This window comes from Branchiostoma floridae, chromosome 7, assembly GCF_000003815.2.
Source record: "Branchiostoma floridae strain S238N-H82 chromosome 7, Bfl_VNyyK, whole genome shotgun sequence".
Lineage (NCBI taxonomy): Eukaryota > Metazoa > Chordata > Leptocardii > Amphioxiformes > Branchiostomatidae > Branchiostoma > Branchiostoma floridae.
Genome location: NC_049985.1, coordinates 23,723,811 through 23,744,516, shown reverse-complemented (window position 1 = coordinate 23,744,516; position 20,706 = coordinate 23,723,811). Strand labels below are relative to the sequence as shown.

General features: G+C 40.4%; 2 protein-coding genes across 5 annotated transcripts in view; one reads left to right on the top strand and one right to left on the bottom strand.

Annotated features, from left to right (window-relative positions):
- Window positions 1-12,620, top strand: part of LOC118420182 (neuronal acetylcholine receptor subunit alpha-9-like) — a 55,987-nt gene extending 43,367 nt beyond the window's left edge. Inside the window, exons 10-12 of the mRNA XM_035826896.1 lie at window positions 7,010-7,172; window positions 7,818-8,013; window positions 11,486-12,620. Of these exons, the coding sequence (XP_035682789.1) occupies window positions 7,010-7,172; window positions 7,818-8,013; window positions 11,486-12,117 (991 nt within the window). The 3' untranslated portion in view covers window positions 12,118-12,620. The remainder of the gene's footprint in view (window positions 1-7,009; window positions 7,173-7,817; window positions 8,014-11,485) is intronic.
- Window positions 12,621-13,010: 390 nt separating this feature from the next.
- Window positions 13,011-20,706, bottom strand: part of LOC118419839 (protein Red-like) — a 22,698-nt gene continuing 15,002 nt past the window's right edge. For all 4 annotated transcript variants that reach the window (XM_035826459.1, XM_035826460.1, XM_035826462.1 and 1 more), the window contains 4 exons: window positions 20,432-20,584; window positions 19,647-19,755; window positions 15,068-15,129; window positions 13,011-13,591 (listed from right to left, as the gene is read on the bottom strand). In XM_035826459.1, coding sequence (XP_035682352.1) covers window positions 13,561-13,591; window positions 15,068-15,129; window positions 19,647-19,755; window positions 20,432-20,584 — 355 coding nt within the window. In that variant the 3' untranslated portion in view covers window positions 13,011-13,560. The remainder of the gene's footprint in view (window positions 13,592-15,067; window positions 15,130-19,646; window positions 19,756-20,431; window positions 20,585-20,706) is intronic.

Sequence of the window (20,706 nt, the reverse complement as noted above, 5' to 3'; positions counted from 1 at the left end):
GGGAGGCTATGATCGGCTAGGTATGACAATAACATGAGCTTCAGATAAAGATTCGGCAAGACTTGATGGCCGTGAAAGAAAAATATTAACATTATATGACGGTTCACTGGACCTTACTACTAGTATGATCTGTAGCCGCATGACTCCAATGTTACAGTTTTAGAGCGAGAGTTCACGAAATGATCAGCTAGAAACTTTTTTAAACCGAGTCAAACCGCACGAACAGTTGATTGGCATGCGTTCATTGGGGCAGAAGGACCAAACATTCCAAGCATGAAATATTAGGATTTTCCCCAACATATCAAATACGCACAAAAGCATTTTAAGTCCAACTACTCGGCGACCTCAGAATAGTATTAATACTAGTTCACTGGCGTAGAAGGATGAAAGTCTTCAAGCGCGAACCATCAGGATTTTTCACTGGCATACTAAAGACAGTCGAAATCCATACATCTAGCACAGGGATAAAAGTTAAGTAAACCCCTAGGTATTTCACACTGGTTGCGTTAACTGTGTATTTGATGTCGTGCATGGTATATTAGGCCATGTTGGTTTGACTATATGAATGACATCTTCTGGGAACCCCAAAACTGAAGCGAGCGTGCAAAGAAAAATAAACATCGCACTTCCTTGTGAGATCTAAAGATCGGGAATTCTATGGACAATTGATTAAAATCAAAGAGCATGGTAAATAGAACAATAGAGTCTTCACTTTTGGTCTTTCACATGTTCTTTGACTTTGAAATTGACATTGGTACTCTACGACATTAGCATTTTATTTCCAATATTTTCTGAATGTGCGACGTGTTTATTTGTTTATCTGTTTATTTGTATTCATCACAGAGTGATGGGGGGGGGGGGCAAAACAGGTTCGAACAACCTTTACAAGTTGCCCTCCTCCATGAAGCTGTTTTTTTCACAAAGTACAGTAAGTTCAAATACAATTCATTCTCTACAACAGGATAAAAACGGAAAAATACATCCTGATCATGGTTGATGAGGTTCATCAGTCACGTATGCAAACAGTTACAACAATTTTCATCAATCAATGACTGTTTTTGAAAAGGTACTGACAGTACATACCTCCCAAATTTTCGATGTCTACCAGTACATCATCTTCAGGGGAATGACCTAATCTCAGTTCTCGCGAGAGAACACGAGACTAGGTCAGGCTTGCGTGGATCATCTGCCCCCTCCAATCCTGATCATGACGTTGTGAGTGACATCCATCACCCTTCTAGCCTCGAGCTCATTGGGTAGAAACAATTTAATCTAGGTACCTCAAATTTGAGTGGTTTACAGTATGGTCAAAAAATGTTTGGTGGGTGGACGTATATTGTTGCGCGTGCGGATGTCACCCATGCAATCATATCACTATGCCTTACTAGCTCAGGACATCAACATTCATGCTGATGATTTTTAGGCGGCAATGGCACAAAGGTCCACTTGAAGACTGCAAAGAAAATCAAGGTGTGCATGTAGATAAGGTGTGCTATACTGTAGGTTGTAAAGTATCTTTACGCATTAGCTATTCAAATAATGCCTTGTGAGGTATGTTGGAGTCAGGTGTACATCTCTGTGAAGAACGATGTCACTAGGTCAGCCTGACCCAGACATGTCAAGATCAGTAGATTCTAAAGTTGTGCAACGTGAAAAACTTATAGGTTGTAAAATATTCACGGAAAGTATAAACTTCCATCTTCCATTTCTCCATGTTATAGTGGTATCTCGCCGTGCAGGGCCTCTTGGCGACGGTTTGCGATCGCGAAAAACTCGTCGCAAATTTGTCGCATAGAATGGCTACTTTTTTTATGATTTTAAGTTTAAAAGATATCGCTATTGGCAAAATGTCGTGAACTTGACGCAAACTAGACGCCATAAGGCATGATCTCGGCGAATTGTTTTAAATGAATTTTAATCATTGTACATTGGATTATGATTCGTTAGCAACATTCACTAGCGATTTTCATTAGAGTCATCTTGTATAACGCTTACGCGGCCATTTTGATTTTTAGAGGTCACGTACTTTTTCAGTGTGTAGCACGTCATTGTGACCGCAAGGGAAAATTGGCGAACGATTTGTGGAACTGCCGCAATAAAGCGGGACGCCTATAAAGGGGCATTCCACTGCACACGCAAGTGTTATTTTCCGATTGGTATTAATTTTAGAAAGTAATAAATGCATACTACTTTATATTATACGATAAAGTACCCATTTCCTCCAAAAGCATTCAGTCTTCTACTAAACTCCCCAAGTACCCTCTGATTGAATTAATCCTATGGCTGAATACAATGCAAAACGTTTAGGTAAGGTTACAAAACTAATTTTAGGATCGCTAAGAAATCCCGTCTTGTTGTTTTTTTCTTTGCTATTTTATGAACAATTTACCTTCTTGGTGTGCTTAGCGATCCTCAATTATTCCGAAAATATGCACGATAAAAAAAAGTGTCTATGCATATAGGGAATGCATGGGAAGGGTCTGCATGGGTTTAGTGAGTGTCATATTGTTTTACAAAACACACATCGCGCAATTCATCCCAAGGTGAAATCCACAAAATTTAACCGATTATGTATTCATTGACACATTGTCTATTGTAAAACAAGACTCCCTTCTGGAGTGGAATGCCCCTTTAACGTAGGATGATACTCGAATAGACCTGAAGGTACTTTCACGCTGCGTTAACTCACCATGAGCTGTCGTACTTGCTAGCTTAGGATATCAACATTCTTGCCAAATGCAACTGTATCGCTTTGACTGCAATGTTGCAGAGCTCAGAGCGGCAATTTTCCGTCTTGTAAACGGTCGTTGCCTTTCCGAAAGGTCGTTACCATATCACTGAAAATTCTTTACCACATCCGAGGGTTTCATAACTTTTTGAAGAACTGACAAGAAACAAAATCTTATATAGAGCAAGAATCAAATTGCAATTCGTGATAAACTATATAACCAGAAATGTAGAAAAATCTAAAACTCGAGTCAAAAAGGTTTAATTCTAAACCGTAACCAACTACGCAACCATAGATACAGCAAAGCGTACTTAATACACTTAAGTATCTCACTGCACTTGGGGCACCGTTGTGGCACTGCGGGGTTCGTTCAATGTTGCACGTTTTTATTATCTCCTCCGATCTTTTATACTTTAGATATTGCGTAATACGTAAAAGTATGACTTAGAACACAAGATTATACACAAAAACGTAATAAACTTCGTTCTTTATCTCTGAAATTCGCTGAGGCATCTACGAACCCCGCAGTGTCGCACCGGTGCCCCAAGTGCAGTGATATACCACCTTTAGAGTGACGGTGGTTGCTGATATTACAGAAATGGCGACGCACGCGACCTTTGATATCGGGGGCATCCCTATCACGTCAGTGTTGTATCTAATTATTAGCAGGACCCAAATATAGTTCTGCACCCGTTCTTACAGACACGTTGTTGTAACCAAGTGGTGCATATCTTCAATAGACAACTAGGTAGCTCTTGTGATTTCTGTGAATTTGGTATCTAATGATTAGCATTTAGATTGGATTACGGGGTTGAGGTGACACCAACTTTTTTGACCCTGATCGGGATGAACACTAGACGTACTTAGCCCATGTCATGTAGCTCATTTCTATCCCACCTACCAATCCAAAAATGACTGAGGGGAACAATATGCGGAAAATATCTCTAAGTTCATTTTCTAACTAGACATGGATACTTTACAGTTGGACTGCCTCCTAGTTTAGCTTGAAGCTTTCTTCGTTGTCAAATTACGTTTACTTAAAGGTTGATCTAACTGACTCTGTAGACTTACTTACTTAGACTTAGGGGCTCCCGTGTCGTCTGACACATGAGGCACTCAGGTTGGCCCAGCAAGCTCTGTCGGCAGTTATCCTCCTTTCATCCTTCCAGTTGATGTTTGCTGGAAACTGACTCTGTAGAAGCATTATAGACTTGTATCTTGAAGATAAAAATTTGTACCAGTGGATTGCCTGATACTGCAAAGGGTCCCTCTTCGTGTATTTACATTCAGGTCACGGTGTGTATTTGTTTCCGGGTCCCGGATTAATTTCAATTCAGACTTTTAAAAAAATTCAAGAGCCCGGCCGTGCCCTAAGATAGCCCGCATACAGACACAGCTAGTACAGACTTGGATATATATGCGGGTATGCACAGGTACCGGCTTTTAGCCACCTTCACACGAGAGCAAGAATGAGCCGGAATGCCGTCAGAATGAAAATTCTTTTCTGTTCTTGGGAATTCGTTGTGCATTCTGGAAATTCTCAATGCATTCCAGATATTTTTGCCCTTTCTTCTGGCTGGCCCGAAAGTTTTTGACATGCTAAAATCCTTCGAGGCGCATTTGAAGTGGAAAAATGTGGAACGACATTCAAATTGTATACTAAGTGTATTTTAACTATTCTAACTGCAGTATGACCGTTTTCTACAGCATTCCAACATTATTCGAAACATTCTTATCTAATTCGATGGAGAACAGAAACGGCAAGCCACTTCGAATCATGCAAGAATATAGCCAATAGGATATCTGGAATGCAGTGAGAATTTATAGAATACCCTACAAATTCCCAGAAATAGAAAATAATTTTCATTCTGACGGCATTTTGACTCATTTCTTCCCGCGTAAAGAGGTCCATTTGGAACTCCCACTCGGAATGGCCCCGAATGTGGCACGAATTTTGCAAATACTTCATTCCGACTGGTTCTGCTTGATTCCTGCTAACCTCCGCTTGGAATGTACTGTAAATGCAGAAATGTTCGCGATGGATTAATGTTCGCGGTTTTCGCGGGGACCACATCATCGCAAATTTAAAACCACCGCGAACATTTTTCTATTATGGTATTAGATTGTAGTCTATGGTGTTAACGCGAAATTAAAACCACCGCGAAAAGTCCCTTTTCCCGCTACCGCGAAATTAAATCCCCGCGAAATTAAATGCATTTACAGTATACCTATGAGTATGTCTTTCAGCGCATCTGACACGACTTTCCCCCAAGCGCACCGAAACCAAACGTCCTTGTATAAATCAAACATATCCATGATTCATTAAGTCAGCAAGGCAGTACCACAATCTTTCACACCCCGTATCGTGGGGCTCAGCATTGTTTCATCTGATGAATGTCTTAATAAACTGATATGACCTTTATTTAATGCTTCATATGTCCTATATCTAAGTGTAGCATTAATTTTCTCTGACGGGCCTACGTAAGACTAATAGTAGTATTACATATTATAAATTTTCTAACACGATTTCGGTCACCTTTGGAAGAGTTTGCTAAAATTCTATTACTTTTCAAAAAGGCGTTAATCACATTTAACATGATCTCTTTAGATTTAATGATTGATTGATTGTGATTATTATGATTATCTAAAAACCAAATCATAGAATGATATAGATGCTTGACAGCTTTGAAAACAACCTTACTAAAGGTGGTATCTCACTGCACTTGGGGTACCGGTGCTGCACTGTGGCACTGTCGCGATATTTTCGTTGTTTTCTTATAATCTAAATACTGCGTAATACGTAAAAGTATGAGAATACAAAAAAAGTTATCTTTTAAATTTGTTGAGGAATCTTTTGAACCCCACTGTGCCACACCGGTGCCCCAAGTGCAGTGAGATACCACATTTTTGCAACGCTAAGATTTGCATCGGTGCCCTCAGGAGGTGTAGCCCTGCCGGACTTCTAAGCCACAAATTTGATCCCTTGGACTGCGGGATACTGCGGGGGTACCTCTCGGTGTTTTACGATTATGTTACGGCGTCATTTTGTCGCCGATTCACTAGTTGATTTAAACTGTGAGTTTTAAAAAAAATCCGGGAACATGTTGCCGAAAGTGTTAAACAAACCACAACAACAGCCTGTTAACTACCCAGCAGGCCCTATTTTCCATTTGTAAAGTATTTGTAGTTCTGATACCCTACTGTTTCACAAATTGCTTTACAAACTCTTTAGGTTGTCTCTAATTGTCAAATTACCAGCGGACATAATCATAACGACATTATGAAATATGAAATCAAAGTTGTTTTTAACAACGGGGCACCCATAAAACGTAAATGAATAAAGACTGTGCGCAGAACTAGAGACATTCTTCATCACATGTTTCTTAAACCCACATGAGCCTTGTGTGAAGATTCATATGTATTAAATTGTTCCCTGTGCGGAATGATGTACTCTATAACACTTAAATGTAAAGAATAATAAAGAATGAATAAATACACCCCATTTTATATAGAGGCTGTAGTAGATTTGACTTGTCGCGTAGTGAATTTCTTACTGATAAACAAATTTGTTTTTACAGTTTTCTTTGTCTTGTTGTCTTTTGGATCATTCATCGAATGTGCAGCCAATCATGAATTTAGAGTTACAAAAAGGAAAAAAAGTTGATGTACGGTCATTAAGAAATCGCTGTCTAGTAGAAATGGTCGGGCTCTATTCAAATGGTGGACAGGGGACATGGATGCGAATCATGTATACATAATTCAAGTAACACAGGGGAAACACGTGTGGCATGTGACATTTCAGAAGTGTGCATTAATAAACAAAAAAGGTGATGAGGATAGGACGATTTCCTTAATCAAGCATGTATATATGCGCATGATATACTTATCATAGTATTCACTGCAAAACGACAGATAACGCCTAGACCCAATCTAACTACCAAAGGAAAAATGGAATAGAGAGATCACCCCGTGCATCATCGTATTGCATCAGCGAGCCTCCATCGCAATCGTAGGATCGTCGTACGATCGCCGTACGATCGCCGTACGATCGCCGTAGAATTTCAAACTGAATTGAGACATAGTTGTGCATGTGTCGTGCAGATCTGAGATCTGTCATGCTACGTCAAACCCTTTTTTCTTCGATTCTTGTCGGGAGTTAGTTTTGTCACAGCTTTTTTTGCTTGAGTATTCAACGCCATAAAAATCGTGGTACGTACCTTTATCGTAAACAAGTCATACGTCTAAAAGTTAAAACAATTTTGTGCTTTTTTTTCCTTCCAGTAAGCAGTTGGAGGTTGTGGCTGAGTCCGAGGAAGGAGATTTGCAGGATTACATCCCTAACGTGGAGTGGGATGTGCTGGGCATGCCGGCATTCCGGAATCTCGTCTTCTATGGATGTTGTCCGGATCCTTTTCCGGATGTGACGTACAGTCTCAAGCTTCAGGTGAGATCTCTTCATCATCATCATCACATCATCACGGTCGACATATCATCGGGGTTATACCGTTTCACTAGCTAATACAAGACGGGGATGCGCCAGGTCTCCCGTCCGGGTGAATTATGTAAATCACCATGTGGCTAATATGAGATAGAGGTCACCATGCCTCCATCCGGGTGATTTGTAGTGAATCATCAACTCCAGATAGATGATTTGCTCTATCTCACAACGCACCATCGCACGTATGGTGTTTTTTTCTTAACGTGCATGGGGTGTGGCTCTCTCCAAACACGGGAGCTTCATTTAACGTCCTATTCGAGGGATATTATAAATAAACCTCTTCTTACTACTACTTTTTTAGAATGACGTTTGTTGATGTGTAATATGAGTGCTTTTTGCGCAAATTTATTGAATTATACTACAGTTGAAAAACGATACTGTTTTGATCCAATTGTCTGTTTGTTTTTTAGCTTCATCACATTGGTTCGCCACTGAATAAAGAGACGTATCGGTAAATTCTGCAAAGGATTTTTTACTAGTGCACATTGAACTGCAGCTCTAGGTGTCGCTGTTTACAGATGCGGTCACAAACGTAAAGTATTTACATATATACAGTGATTGTTTCATGTGATTGTTGTTGTTTTTCTGCAGAGAAAATCGCTGTTCTACATCATCAACCTGATCGTCCCGTGCGTGCTGATCTCCCTCCTGGCACCCTTCAGCTTCTACCTGCCGGCAAACTCCGGAGAGAAGGTGTCCCTCGGGGTCACCGTACTTCTGGCGCTCACTGTGTTCCAGCTTCTAGTGGCCGAGTCCATGCCGCCTTCGGAGAACATTCCTCTCATAGGTAACTTTTGTTCGGACGTTTTTACGACAAGGCAAAACACAATGAACAACAGCGTGTTTAAGAGATGTTTAGTGAAGTACATTCTAAGACACACAGACATACAAACAGACAGACAGATACAGCACACATACTGCCCTCTAACTCCGGAGAGAAAGTGTCCCTCGGGGTCACGGTACTTCTGGCGCTGACGGTGTTCCAGCTATTTGTGGCCGAGTCGATGCCGCCTTCGGATAATATTCCTCTCATAGGTAACCTTTGTTTGAACGTTTTTACGCAAATTTCTTACACTCTGTACATCAACGTGTTTGACAGATGTTTAGTTTTAGTACATTCTCAGACACACTGACTGATAGACGCACAGACACATACAGTACACATGCACACACGCACGCACGCACACACAAACACATGCAATCGCTCACGCACAGAATCTGATACACACAATGACGCACACAGACACACCGATACAAACACACAGACCCACACAGTTGGACTCACAGACACAATCAGACATACAAACTCACGGATACACACAAACAATCAAACATATCAATGCACAGTTTGAATATACAGGGGTGCCTTATGCTAAGGGACATTCAAGCCCTAGCCTTAACCCTAGCCTTAACCCTAACCCTAACCCTTATCCCACTCCCAACCCCAACTATAACCCTAACCCTTAACCTAAGCCAATCCTGACCATAATCACAACCCAACGCAGACGCAGTGTCTGGTCTGGAAATTATTGGCAAGACAATTATTCGATGCGACACTGGATCATGTCCTTGGTGCTGAATCGATAATACCTAACTATAGTAAATCAAGGGGTCGTGAGGAGACCTCCCCAATAACTGGCGACGACTAGCTCTGGTGCTATATGCGCTACCACAGACTAATTGATGGTTGTGCAATATCTCCAGAATGTTCTCTGTAATTAACAAGAATTACTCTGTCCATGCACTGGGACATATCTCTGTCTGACGCTCATGTACAGAATGCTAGACAAGCGTGATGCTATGATTTGCATCTTGATTGTGACTGATAAAAAAATTACAGTTCAACTGTTCATGAAAAAGATTCGGGGGGGGGCGCTGTAGGCTGAACCACCATTTGGCATGAAAACCCACTAAACTTTTCATAACCAACAGTGAAAATAGTTGGACGTACCCAATTTGTACGGTTTGTTCGTGGAATGTACCCGTCTACCGCAACTTCCAGGACGTGATGTTTGATAAAATGTAGCCACAACAACGGATCGTTAGTGCAGGCAACCTGTGTCGCCCCCCGTCTTTGTTCAGTGTCATTTACTAAAACAGCTGAACATCCGTGCAACCATCCATTTTCTTACAACTGATTTCAAAGATTGGTTTATTCAGAAACGCATACACTATATACAAAGCCTCGTAAGCAATATCAATTGACTGAATAATACAAAATGACGTAATCACATTTAGAATTTGTAGAAAAAACGTTATGGTTTAAAAGCCGTTCGTTTTATAAAATTAGTTTGAAACTCTACATATATATATATATACAGAATAAAGTCTGAAACTAAGTAGGGTAAAAAAAAAAACCACGATGCCTTGCTCAAACGTAAAATAGCCAGAGTAAAAAGTGCTTGGAGTATTTATTCGACTTGGTTGAGACATGTGACAGTGTTAGACAGATGAGCGCACCAGAACATATATTATATCAGTATAAATCAGCAATTCGTCGCTACACTACTTAATGTGTGGCAGACAAGTCCGCACATGCCTACTGGTTACAGCTAACATGGCCTTCACACTGAAATCGAATTAGCAGGAATCAAGCAGAACCAGCCAAAATAAAGTATTTGCAAAATTCGTGCCACATTCGAGGACTTTACATCTGCTTTGAGATTAGCATTTGTCAGTATTCCAAGCGGAACTCCCTCCTAATGCGTAAAATGAAGGATAGGGTTAGTGAACTCTCCGTGCTTTCACAACACATTACGTTTATCAAACTGTGAATACCCCAAGGGGAACTGTTCCTCTGACACAGCGACGGTGCAGCGCCAATTAGAGGGAAATGTGTGATTAGTAAACTGTGACCTTAACCCTTGACAAGTCTGGGGGAGGAAATTGTAATTCACGAACATGGTAGAGAAATGATGTTATCAAGCGTTCGAAGCATTAACAACGGTAAGCGAATGCACGTTTACGGCATAACGTGACAAAATATTCAAAATAGTTTCCTTTGCATGTAAATTCTATGGATGGCTTGATTTTTGCCTAATTTCGAAAAAAATCACACGAAATTTTGGTTCTCTCCGGTTATGATCAACATGACGCGGAAGTACTACATGTGGTAGCATTTATTGTGTTTGTAAAAGTGACACTAGTGAGGTACCGAGACAGTATAGTTGAAATCAGAGAATAAATTGAAATAAAACTTGTTCGGTAGTTGTAGAAGTGACACTTATGTATGATTCGTGAGTATTGAGTGTAGTTGCCTACTCGACGTGCACTTCTTGAATACGGGATTCTAGGATTTCTTGGTTGTGATGCTGTGTTTTGTCTCTTTTTGACTATGTGTTGAAAATTTAGGCATCTTGTTTGTTTGTTTTTTCTTTCCAATATTGTTTTGAGTCTGCATAGGATGTAATCCATTAAATTTATTTTCTGTGGCCTAAACCATTAAAAAAAGCTCTCTATGAGGAGCAGACGCTTTTGCCTCCAAGTTTTAACATAACTTAATACATATAAAAACTGCTAGACTTAACACCCATCTTCACAGAGAGTATAACATAAGCATACAAAATGCAGTTGAAACTGTCACTGTTAAAGTGGCAAACCATAGTTTTCAGCCTATGGGGAATTCTATATTAAGGGGCTAAAAGGTGTATGCTTCGACGCGGTAAGAGTTATAGTAGGGGTGAAAAAGTTTGAGTTTATAGGGTACAACCTCCAAAAGACTAGCTACAAACGGCTACTTTTCATGCAGATTGTGTTACCGCCGCAAGGGGGAGCTCTATCTCGAGACTTGTGTAAGATCCTAAAACACTTTCTGGAATTTACCGTACATTAGCTTTCCGTAGTCTCTACGTACACCAGACACCATGGGACGCTAGAAAAACCGTAGAAATGAAAGAAATAGAGGAGTAAGCGCTGTTCCCTAGTCGGCTGTACTTCTCTGGCCGGCTTACCCCTCTATTTGTTCGCATTTCTACGGTTTTTCTAGCGACCTATGGAGTCTGGTATGTAGCGCACTGTTCCCTAGCCGACCGTACCTCTCTGGCCGGCTTACTCCTCTATTTGTTCCATTTCTACGTTCTTTTCCAGCGACCTATGGAGTCTGGTAGAGTCTAAGTTTCCGGTTCATCACTGGGGTTGACTTTCTTATCCAGTTGTTTGTAGAAAGATATCTAATAGACATCAAAACGTGAGATGCACCATTGATTATACAAATGAAACCTTCAATAACTTATTCAATATGAATTTTGTGCCATGCACAGGTAAATACTACATCGTGACCATGACGTTGATGTCCCTATCGACTGCAATGACCATCTTCGTCATGAACGTGCACCACTGCGGCCCTGACCGCCGCCCCGTCCCGAGATGGATCCGCCGCTTCTTCCTGGACACCATCGCACCGATCCTGGTCGGGGAAGCCGGCGGGCGGAAGGGCAGCGTGAGCCCGAGCGGCACCAGCGACACCCCGGTGGACATCACCGCCGAGGACACCGTCCAAACCGTCATGGAAGAATGCGAGCTCCGAAACCAGAAGGGGCACATGTCGAACGGGGTGGTCGCTCCTGCCATGGCACGCAATCTTCCCCGCCTCAGCTTTACCGGCTTCGACACCTGCAAGAGTTCTTTCCTCTCTGACGACGTCCTCCGATCAAGAAACCTGGCCACTGACCCAACTAATAATGCTTTCAACGTACTGCAGCACAAGTCCGAACTGTCCAATATTGCTAAGAATGTGGAGTGTGTGGCTAACTACGTACAGGGCCGAGCACAGGAGTGGGAAATACAGGGAGACTGGGCTAAGGTTGCCAAGGTGATAGATCGTATCTTCATGTGTATCTTTATCTTTGTGGGTGCCATCATCAGTATACTGATACTCACTAAGGTTATTTAGATACCCCATATCCCAAAGTATGTAACTCAATGTTGCATTCGTGGTTACACCAAGCACACCTGGCTCCCATCAATTTATCTACATAATGTAGTGTAGAATGGGTCTGCTAGCTGATCGCCCCTGTAAAAGACCGTTGTCGTTGTGGGAGGCCAGTTTGCGTTGGCCATCCAAGCTGCTTTGTAAGCGCCAACGATTTGTTGGCAAAATGCCAGACATCCATGTTACTACTAGTACTCTAGATGCAAAATTAACATCACAAGAGGGCATGTCATTGCATTGATCGTATCGAACATCGAGGCATAGTTTATCCAAGGAGGTTAAAAACCTCTTTGGTTTATCAACGTTTCCCTGCTGCCTCCTTGCAGTATCTGTCTAAACTGCAATACAGGCTTATCAAAGTAGGAAGCACCAACTGCAGCCTCGTTTTGGTGCATGACCTGATGGATGACCTTGGGAAATTCAAAATGGCCGCCGCAATATTGGCCAAAGGTCTATTATCTATTTGGGGCTCAAGTGCTTGGTACATGCTCTCAATGCGTCCACATCTTTTAAGCAGTGTGAGAAATTATGAACTCCAGAAGGGCAACGAATGCAAGTTTGATTAATATGGCCATTCAAACGATTTTGTTTGGCTGTGACAAATATGTGTATACGAGGAATCGTGGAATGCATGTATTGCTAAAGAATGCAAGATCAGTGTCATGGACAGATCATTGTCATTCGGTCATTTCTAAAGTGAATTTTTTATTACACAAGAACAAATGTTAGTCAGAGACAAGTGAATGAATAAATGAGTAACTGAATGAATGACTGAATGAATGTTTATTTAACATGTCTTGCGACTTATTATTAGACAACAAAACAAGAAAATATTACAGAAACTCAGATCAAACCAGTGTTATACAAGACTTGTGTCAGTCCTTTATTGTGATTTACAAGTAAGTGCACAGAAATCTGACAAAGTGGCTGAAAAGAAACGGTGTAACATGTTTAACTTACATTGTCATTGTACTATATGTTAAACCTAAGGAACATGTTATTTGGATTCTTACAAATCTTGTATGTTGTTCATAACATAATTGGCACTTTATCTTCCAGTAGCTGTCAATACTGTTTGTTTCAAAGTCACCATAAAAGCCAAGTCAGTGATATTGAAGAAAACAAGTGCCAACAAGAATTATCATTACATATACATGTGAAATAGGAAATAATGTACATGTGTACATACTGTATAGGTGTCAGATTTGCTATAATATCAATAGTATTGACCAGCTATATACCATATAGTCTTACAACAGCATACTTGATGCAACTCTTTGCAGACAATGGTTAGAAATTTTTCATTTCGATTTAATGGTTGAGGTGTTGCTTTTTTTCAGCCAGGTGACCAATGTAGTCTTCATGATGCAAGATACCGATGTGGTCTGTAAAGTAGTCTCGGCCTCAATATCGGGGTCTTTTGTAGTCTGGTCCACTGGAATAGAAGAAAAATTGATGATTGTTATTGACAGTTATGGTCTGTTTATAGCTATTATTTGTTGAGAACTATTTCAACCACATGCTGTTTTGCATATTAGAAATGCCAAATCATTGAAGGACTAAATTCATGCCAATATACAGCATGTGCATTAAATGGGCATCACACGCCATTTTGTTACAGAGGCCACATATTTTACCAGTGTGACCACAAGGGAAAATTGGTGAAAAAGTGGAAAAGTAACTGAAACAATTTGTCTCCCACAGTCGTGGTCCAATGAGAAACTGTAGATGCATTTAATTTCGTGGGGATTTAATTTTGCGGTCGCTGAGTGAAAAAAAGGACTGTTCACAGTGGTTTTAAGTTTGCAGTAGCAGTTTGTAGTCTCTCTCCGGCATTGAAAAAATGTTTGCGGTGGTTTTAATTTTGCGGCGAATTGGCAATGCGAAAACCGCGAATATAAAACCACCGCGAAAATTTCTGCATTAACAGAACCAGCTTTGTAATATTGTTGGCACACAAAGTGAGCTGGGCACGTGATAGCTTATGACAGAAAGTTGTATAAATTTTGATGTTGATAAATCCAACGAGATAATGTAAGAAAACTATCACTGTGGAAGACTCGGAAATGTTGTCCATTTTTGGAAATAAAATCAAGTTGTAATAAATGACGAGGTAAGTTCTATAGATGCAGTTTTTATTTGCTTTTTTAGCTTGAAAGTTGTCTGTTTTCAATCATTTTATGTCATCGCAGAAGTTGTACATTATAGTTCAGCATTTCTTAAGAGTGTAGCATGTTTGTACAATGTATGATTGTCTAAAGCTGGTATCTCACTGTCCCCGGAACCACTATGACTCAGAGATTTGACAGAGCACTGTGTCTCAACGAATTTCAGTTGAATCAGACAAAAAGCAAATCTTTTTCATCTTTGTGTGTTTAGTTGTCTCTTTAACTATACTTTTTGCATGGCATTCTCATCAAAATGTCATGAGTGACACAAATCCACAGCTTGAGTGAGATATCAGCTTTAGATAGAAACTTTAATGCCTACACCAGGGTTGTAGCCAGCCTGAAATCATTTTCAGTCCCCTCAATTTGGAATGGGATTCCATTGTGCGCCGAAGGCGTGAGACGTTGCGCAACATTCCTGGGGAGGCCAGAGTCCCAAAAAAATGAAATCTAGACCCTCTGAAATGCTATTTCCAGGCGGCAGTGCATTTTTTAGGTGTACATTTTGCTAGTAGACTAAGCTGTTCAACAGCATCTGTTTTAGTGAAAAATTACACAAGGGTTTTTTATATTCTTACAAATCGATTTTTATCTGTCACAGAGGACGGAATACACCAAATCTTTTTCCGTCCTCAGCTGAAAAATTCCGTCTAAGGACGGGTGCTGGCTATAATCCAAGCCTACACCTATATTATCAAAAAGGTTCAACTTAGTTCTTTCTTATATGATATCAAGTTACTTACTCATCCCTGGAAGCTGATGATGACGCCCCACCTCCAGATTTTGTCTTCCTCTTTTCTATGATCTGCAAAACAAAACATGAATATCTGGGATCTGACAATGAACAGTTATTAATAAAGTATTAGCTCTCTGGTTGTGTACAACGAACTAGTCAACCAGTGATTTTTCAACTTCATGTAACTATGGTATTCATGGTTACACTTAATAGCCTTGTATTAGAAGGCGGAGCCCATCCCTCTCTGTTAACTGTCCTTTATACCTTAAGGCACCCATTTTACACCTGGGTGAAGTAAGAAAAGCTGACAGGTAAAGTGACTTTCTCAATCTCAAGGAAACGGTGTCAACAAGACAGAAATGCAAGGTATCGAACCTGTACTAGTAACCTCTTGATCTTGTGTCCGCTAGTCTGCTTAGCCAATCAGCCGTTCACCGCCGGGAATAATGCATTTTGTATGTCTCAAGTCTCAAAGTCTCTAGTCATAATTACCCTAACCCTAACCCTTATCCCACTCCCAACCCCAACTATAACCCTAACCCTTAACCTAAGCCAATCCTGACCATAATCACATAACACCCGCAACACACGACAGCATTCAAAGTAAGGAAATCGTGTCAAATTGCCTGGCAAATAAGATCAACCCAAAGAACTTAATCGATAATACCTAACTATAGTAAATCAAGGGGTCGTGAGGAGACCTCCCCAATAACTGGCGACGACTAGCTCTGGTGCTATATACAGATTTTACTGCACGGACGTGTTTTTCTAGAAATTACTTATGTCTCAGTTAGTGCAGAGTTGTCTGCGAGGTCACAGACAACAAAACAAAGGGTCATACTATCTCCAGGCTATTCCCATAATCATTTCCAGCATGGCCGCTGTGGCCTTCTCGCACAATGGCTGTTATTGTACGGTGCGGCAAACACACGTCACACGTGTCAAGCCGTCGTTCTTCTTTCACCGCCTTTCACCCCAACCTCTTCACACCTGGGTGGAGTGGGGGGCGAGACTTTCCCACACTTTTGAGGACGCAGTGTCAGGATTCTAACCTATGACCTCTGGTTCCCACGGTCGCTAGCCTAACTACGAACGACAACTCCTGTTTGTTTTTACTGAAATGAAGACCTTATATTTAACTTAAAGTTTGTACCTTTGATATACAGTGACGATGGACATCTAACACACAGTGAGGGTGGCACTTATTATCCTGTTAAATGGACTGAGAATGACCTTAAAGACGACAGTTACATAACAACGATAATAGGTTCTAAGTACCTGCATACGGCACAACACACGACATTCCAGCTAGACTATAATTTCATGCTAAATTGGTTGGCAAATCCCAAAAGACCTTGTTCCCATTTTTTAAAGAAATACCTTGTTCGTTTCTCGCATCAAGTATGAAAATTCTTTCCTCTCTTTCGTTACATGTTTCATTCAAAATATTTTTACCGCATAGACTTGTTTGTCATAGACCACCTCTGTTACAGTGAGTGCGGAGTTGTCTGCAAGGTCACAAACAACAAAACAAAGGTTACACTGTCTTCGGGGTAGAGCTCATATTATTACTTCCAGTAGGAGTGCTGTGTCCTTCTTGGTCAAAAGTCCTTGCCACGCAGTGCGGCAGACACACGTCTGACATGTCGAGCGTGTGTCAAGCTTCAACCTTGCGTCGTTGGTGTTCTGATATCTGAGTTGTGAAATTTCGAGGGACTTTAAATGGCCGTCTATTCTGGTCGCTAGACTTCGTACCTACAATCTCGTAAATAAATCTTGGATTGGTGACCTCAGATAATGGTACTGTAAATATCAGCATCTTTTGCAGTGGTTTGACATTGTAAAATTTGTCTTTACACCTTTGTTCATGGAGGAATCTCAAATGGCATATATTCAGGTTGCTAGACTTCATAACTACGTACTCATAAATAAATTTTGGATCGGTGACTGTAAATATCAACATTTTTTGCAGTGGTTTAACGTTTGCACTTTTTCAGTAACTTCTTACCACAAACTTAAAACTACTGTGAAAATGCTGTCTTCTGCATGCCTATCACCTTGTTTCATCTCTGTACTAAAAACTACCGTGTATGTTCCATTTTCCCCCTACCATAAATGAAATCCCTGCAAACATTACATTATTTATGTCCTGGGCCGCGATAATGTTTGATATGGGTATTCAGGACCGGGCAATAAAAAGCTGTATTGCACAGGCCGCGCCGAGTACGTTCGAATACCTGATTCGAATACCTGATTCGGACGTTCTATAGAATTGCTGCAGCTGTAACTGTTTTTGTTTCAGAACACCAAAATTTTCTCAACTTCTGGTGCATTTCCCATCGAAACTTGTGTTTTCTCAGGTGGGTATGACATAATACAACACGGTGTATTCTACATCACCCTCGATCACAGCCCTCCTGCGGATGATATGGAATACACCATGGAATGACGAGAATCAAACCCGTATCTTCTGGATCCCCTGTTCACTTGCTAACAATGTCCACTTGACCATTCTATGTCACGAATGATCAGTTCTCGGTGTCAAATGTCTCCCCCAAACCCTTCATGTAATTGAGATACAGAGAGTATGCCCCAAAGGTTATCCTATTAAATAAACCCAGTACATACATATGTACAGTTGCATAATGCCGATAATAGGTTTCTAATACTCAACCATACAGTCACGAGGCATTGGTTAAACCATTGTGGCACACATGGCTGGCAAATAATTTCAACCCAAAGAACTTGTTCTTCCCATTTCTATTAAAAAATCTAGTTTTGTTTGTTTTCATCACTGACTGTGTCAAGTTGAAAAGCTTTCAGTAAAAGTTTTACCGTGCAATTTATGTGTCTGCAAATCTTGTTAACAACTTCTGTCTCAGTCAGCGAACAGAGTTGTCTACAAGGCCACAGACGACAATGCAGAGGTTATACTATCTCCAGGCTACATCCGATAATCATTTCCAGCAGGAGCGCTGTGTCCTTTCTCGAACAATAGTCATTACCATGCAGTGTCACAAACACACGTCACACTTGTCAAGCGTGTGTCAAGCTTTAGTCCCTACGTCTTTGATGCTCCGACTGTTACCAGTTTTGAATTCTTTCTTTCTGACGATACAGTAACTGTTTTTATGTTCACGATAAGAACGTTGCTACCTAGGACTCTACTTTGCCGTAGGTTGCCCAACTTCAAAGAACAAAGCTCCTGATCTTCGACCCTGCAGTTTTTAAATCAAGATAACAGAGCACGTTGGGACATGGGGCATAATTACCAAGCCCTAGGCTATGGGAACCTTGCTCGACCTACCGTGTTGCTATGCATGTTTAAGACCGTAGCTGTTGTTGCGTTCAGCCACAGAAAATTACGGATAACAATTATGCTGTTTTTGCATTCTGTATGGTGTTGTATTGCTTGTATGTACCTGTCTCCGGCTGTCTTTTTTCTGTAGCTGTTGTTGCAGCTAGCAATAATAACAATAAATACGCCACAGAAATTATGGATGTTAATAATTTTGCTATGTTTTTGCATTTTGTATGGTGTTGTATTGCTTGTATGTACCTGTCTCCAGCTGTCTTTTTTCTGTAGCTGTTGTTGCAGCTAGCAATAATAACAATAAATACGCCACAGAAATTATGGATGTTAATAATTTTGCTATGTTTTTGCATTTTGTATGGTGTTGTATTGCTTGTATGTACCTGTCTCCAGCTGTCTTTTTTCTGTAGCTGTTGTTGCAGCTAGCAATAATAATAATAAATATGTCACAGAAATTATGGATATTAATAGTTTTGCTATGTTTTTGCATTTTGGATGGTGTTGTATTGCTTGTATGTACCTTTCTCCAGCTGTCTTTTTCTGTAGCTGTTGTTGCAGCTAGCAATTCAGTCAACGAAAATTAACGATGATAATAACTTTGCTATGTTTTTTTGCATTTTGTATGGTGTTGTATTGCTTGTATGTATGATCTTTTTCTGTCTCATTCAATCTTTGGGAGCCCAATATTATGTTGTTGATTTTCTTTCTTAATTCTGTCATTCTAAGCTTAGATATAAGACACTTTTCAATGGTTTCACGTCATGAAGTTTAGATTTCTTGGAGGAGTTGGGTAAAAGTTTTGACCATCCCTACAAAAAATTACCGTCCCCAAACAGAGGACTACATATGCATGTAGGTCCAAGAGATAGCTCTAGTACGTACCCAGGGCTTCTAAAAAGGTAGAATGTAGCGCCTAGACAATGAAAGGGCCATCATGGGAAAAGACACAAAAAGAGATGACAGGGCTCAAAATTTATTTCTGGGATTTAGGTGCACTTATTCAACCAACCTAAAAAAATTGGTACACCGCAAAATTTTTGAGTGCGCCACATACAGTTTTGGAGCGTCGAAAATTTTGATGAACCCAAATTCCAACTTCAAATTCTTAAACAAGTACTTTGACAAACATTCTATTATCTTTCTAACATTTCCATGTCAAGAATATGAAAAAAAAATTGGGTGCATAGAAGCAATTTAATTTGTAATTGAGGCCCTGGATATGAAATAAAAGCTATGGACCACCTGAAGAGATGTGAAGCTTTCTTAAACTTACATTTTGGATTTTCTTCCACTCGCGGTCGAGTTCCTTCATCTCGTCTTTCGGGCCAGCTCTCCTGGTCTTCCGCCCGTCCGCCATCTTGATACCGTACTGGAACGCCGCTCTGTGGAGATGATATAACATGTGTCAACTTAGTTCTTACATTGTATTTTACGATAATAGTATAGGGATAGGTTTCAGGGTTGGCTAAATTTGTATTTTGACGTTCCATTGTTTTCTCATTAATGAATTAAGAAAGAATGGAACTGTAACGAATATTGATGGATAGAATAGAATATATAGAATAGAATTCTAAATCTGATTTTTTTTGGCCATATGTCATCAGGTTGTCATCAGGTTTTATTGCCCCTAATGGTGTAAATGCAGAAATGTTCGCGGTGGATTAATGTTCGCGGTTTTCGCGGCGGTCGCTTCTCCGCGAATTTAAAACCAACGCGAACATTTTTCCATAACAATAAGAGACTACAGTGCATGGTGCTACCGCGAAATTAAAACCACCGCGAAAAGTCCATTTTCCCGCTACCGCGAACTTAAATCCCCGCGAACTTAAATGCATTTACAGTATTATTATTTTCTATGACTGAGAAAATACAGCACTTGGTACATACCACTGCAATGAAACTATGTTTTTCATTGTGCATAATAATGAAGGCTACAAGCTCTTGTTTGCGCCAATCGATATCTGCTAAGGATCTGTAGATATTAGAAAATAAATGTTTTCATCTAATGATTTCTAATAATAAAAACGTAATAAATTCTTCATTCAAAATGACACTTACTTTGGCAGTGCTTCCTTGTTGCTCATGTACTCGCTATACTCCTCCTGGGTGTCGAAGTCCCACCGTCCGATGGGCCCCTTTTTGTTCCCCTGGTCCATCTTGGTATAGTCCACTTCATCATCACTGTCATCACCACCCAGGATCTCTCCCATTCTGCATACGGGGGTGTGGAGTTTTTTTTTTTTTAAGTCATGTATTGCAGTGTGTCAATCAAAACTGTATCTACTGTAATAATCATCTTTTTTAATCCCAGGAAAAGTAACAAGAAATCTACA